Source organism: Octopus bimaculoides, chromosome 9, assembly GCF_001194135.2.
Source record: "Octopus bimaculoides isolate UCB-OBI-ISO-001 chromosome 9, ASM119413v2, whole genome shotgun sequence".
Lineage (NCBI taxonomy): Eukaryota > Metazoa > Mollusca > Cephalopoda > Octopoda > Octopodidae > Octopus > Octopus bimaculoides.
Window position 1 is genome coordinate 44,628,918 of NC_068989.1, and position 1,137 is coordinate 44,630,054.

Below are 1,137 nucleotides of genomic sequence, written 5' to 3' on the forward strand. Positions count from 1 at the left end.
CTGTTTCTGTTGTACCTGTCATTCAAAGGGTCAGCCTTATCACACTCTGTCACGCTGAATATCCCCGAGAACTATGTTAAGGGTACACGTGTCTGTGGAGTGCTCAGCCACTTGCACGTTAATTTCACGAGCAGGCTGTTCCGTCGATCGGATCAACTGGAACCCTCGACGTCGTAAGCGACGGAGTGCCAACAACAACAACAACAAGTGTGTAAAGTAAATACAAAAAAAAAAAAGATGCCATGTGGGTCACTACCTAGTGACACCATTTCTCTGCCTTCCTCATTCTCAGATGAAGCCGAAACATATTTGAATTTAATTGTACTCCTCTGTGAATCTTCCTAAGCTGTGAACAGTTTTCTCTCATTCCAGATTCTAGCACCTGCATTAAGTAAGTCCTTTGGTATTGTTACACAGCATGTTATGATAAGTGGTGTAGCCTTGTGAAGAGGTTCATAAAGGCTCCTAAGTTTTAAGTTTTATTGCATCCTGTAACTCTTGACTGAAGTGCACAAATATTACTCCAGACCATTCCAAAATATTTTACATTATATTCTTTTCCTTTCAGCAAACCAGTGGTACAGACTTAGCTTCTCTGTTCATTAATACGTTAACCAGTTCATCTTCTCCTGTATTAGAAGACCCAGTTAGTAAGTTGTTTTCTTGTTTTCTTTAATGTTTGCATGTCCCACCTACAATGCTTGCTGACTTTGCTTTTTCTCTCTCACATTCAACTCTCTCTTCCCTCTCTCTTCTCTCTCTCTTCTCTCTCTCTCTCTTTCCCCTTTCTCTCCTCTCTATCCGACATACCATTTTCTCTCTGCTTAACTCTCCTTCTCCAAGTCTTTCCCCCCCCCATTCCTCCAAGTTTTTCACTCTTTCTCTTCCTCCAGCTCTTTCTCTGTCTTCTCACTCATTACCTGCCTTCTCTTCAATCTTTCTTTCCCATTCTCTCCATGCTTTCCCTCCCTCTTTTCCACTATCCTTTCTCTTTTCAATAGTCTTCCCTCATCTCTGTGTATGTATGTGTGTGTGTGTGTGTATGTGCATGCATGTGTCTGCCTGCCTGTCTGTCTGTCTGTCTCTCTCTCTCTCTTTCTCTCTCTCTCTCTCTCTCTCTCTCTCTCTCTCTCTCTC

General features: G+C 42.4%; 1 protein-coding gene across 1 annotated transcript in view; it reads left to right on the plus strand.

Moving 5' to 3' along the window:
• Positions 1-1,137, plus strand: part of LOC106877489 (Golgi to ER traffic protein 4 homolog) — a 61,363-nt gene that overhangs the window by 41,361 nt on the left and 18,865 nt on the right. Inside the window, exon 3 of the mRNA XM_052970911.1 lies at positions 569-650. Within this exon, the coding sequence (XP_052826871.1) occupies positions 569-650 (82 nt within the window). The remainder of the gene's footprint in view (positions 1-568; positions 651-1,137) is intronic.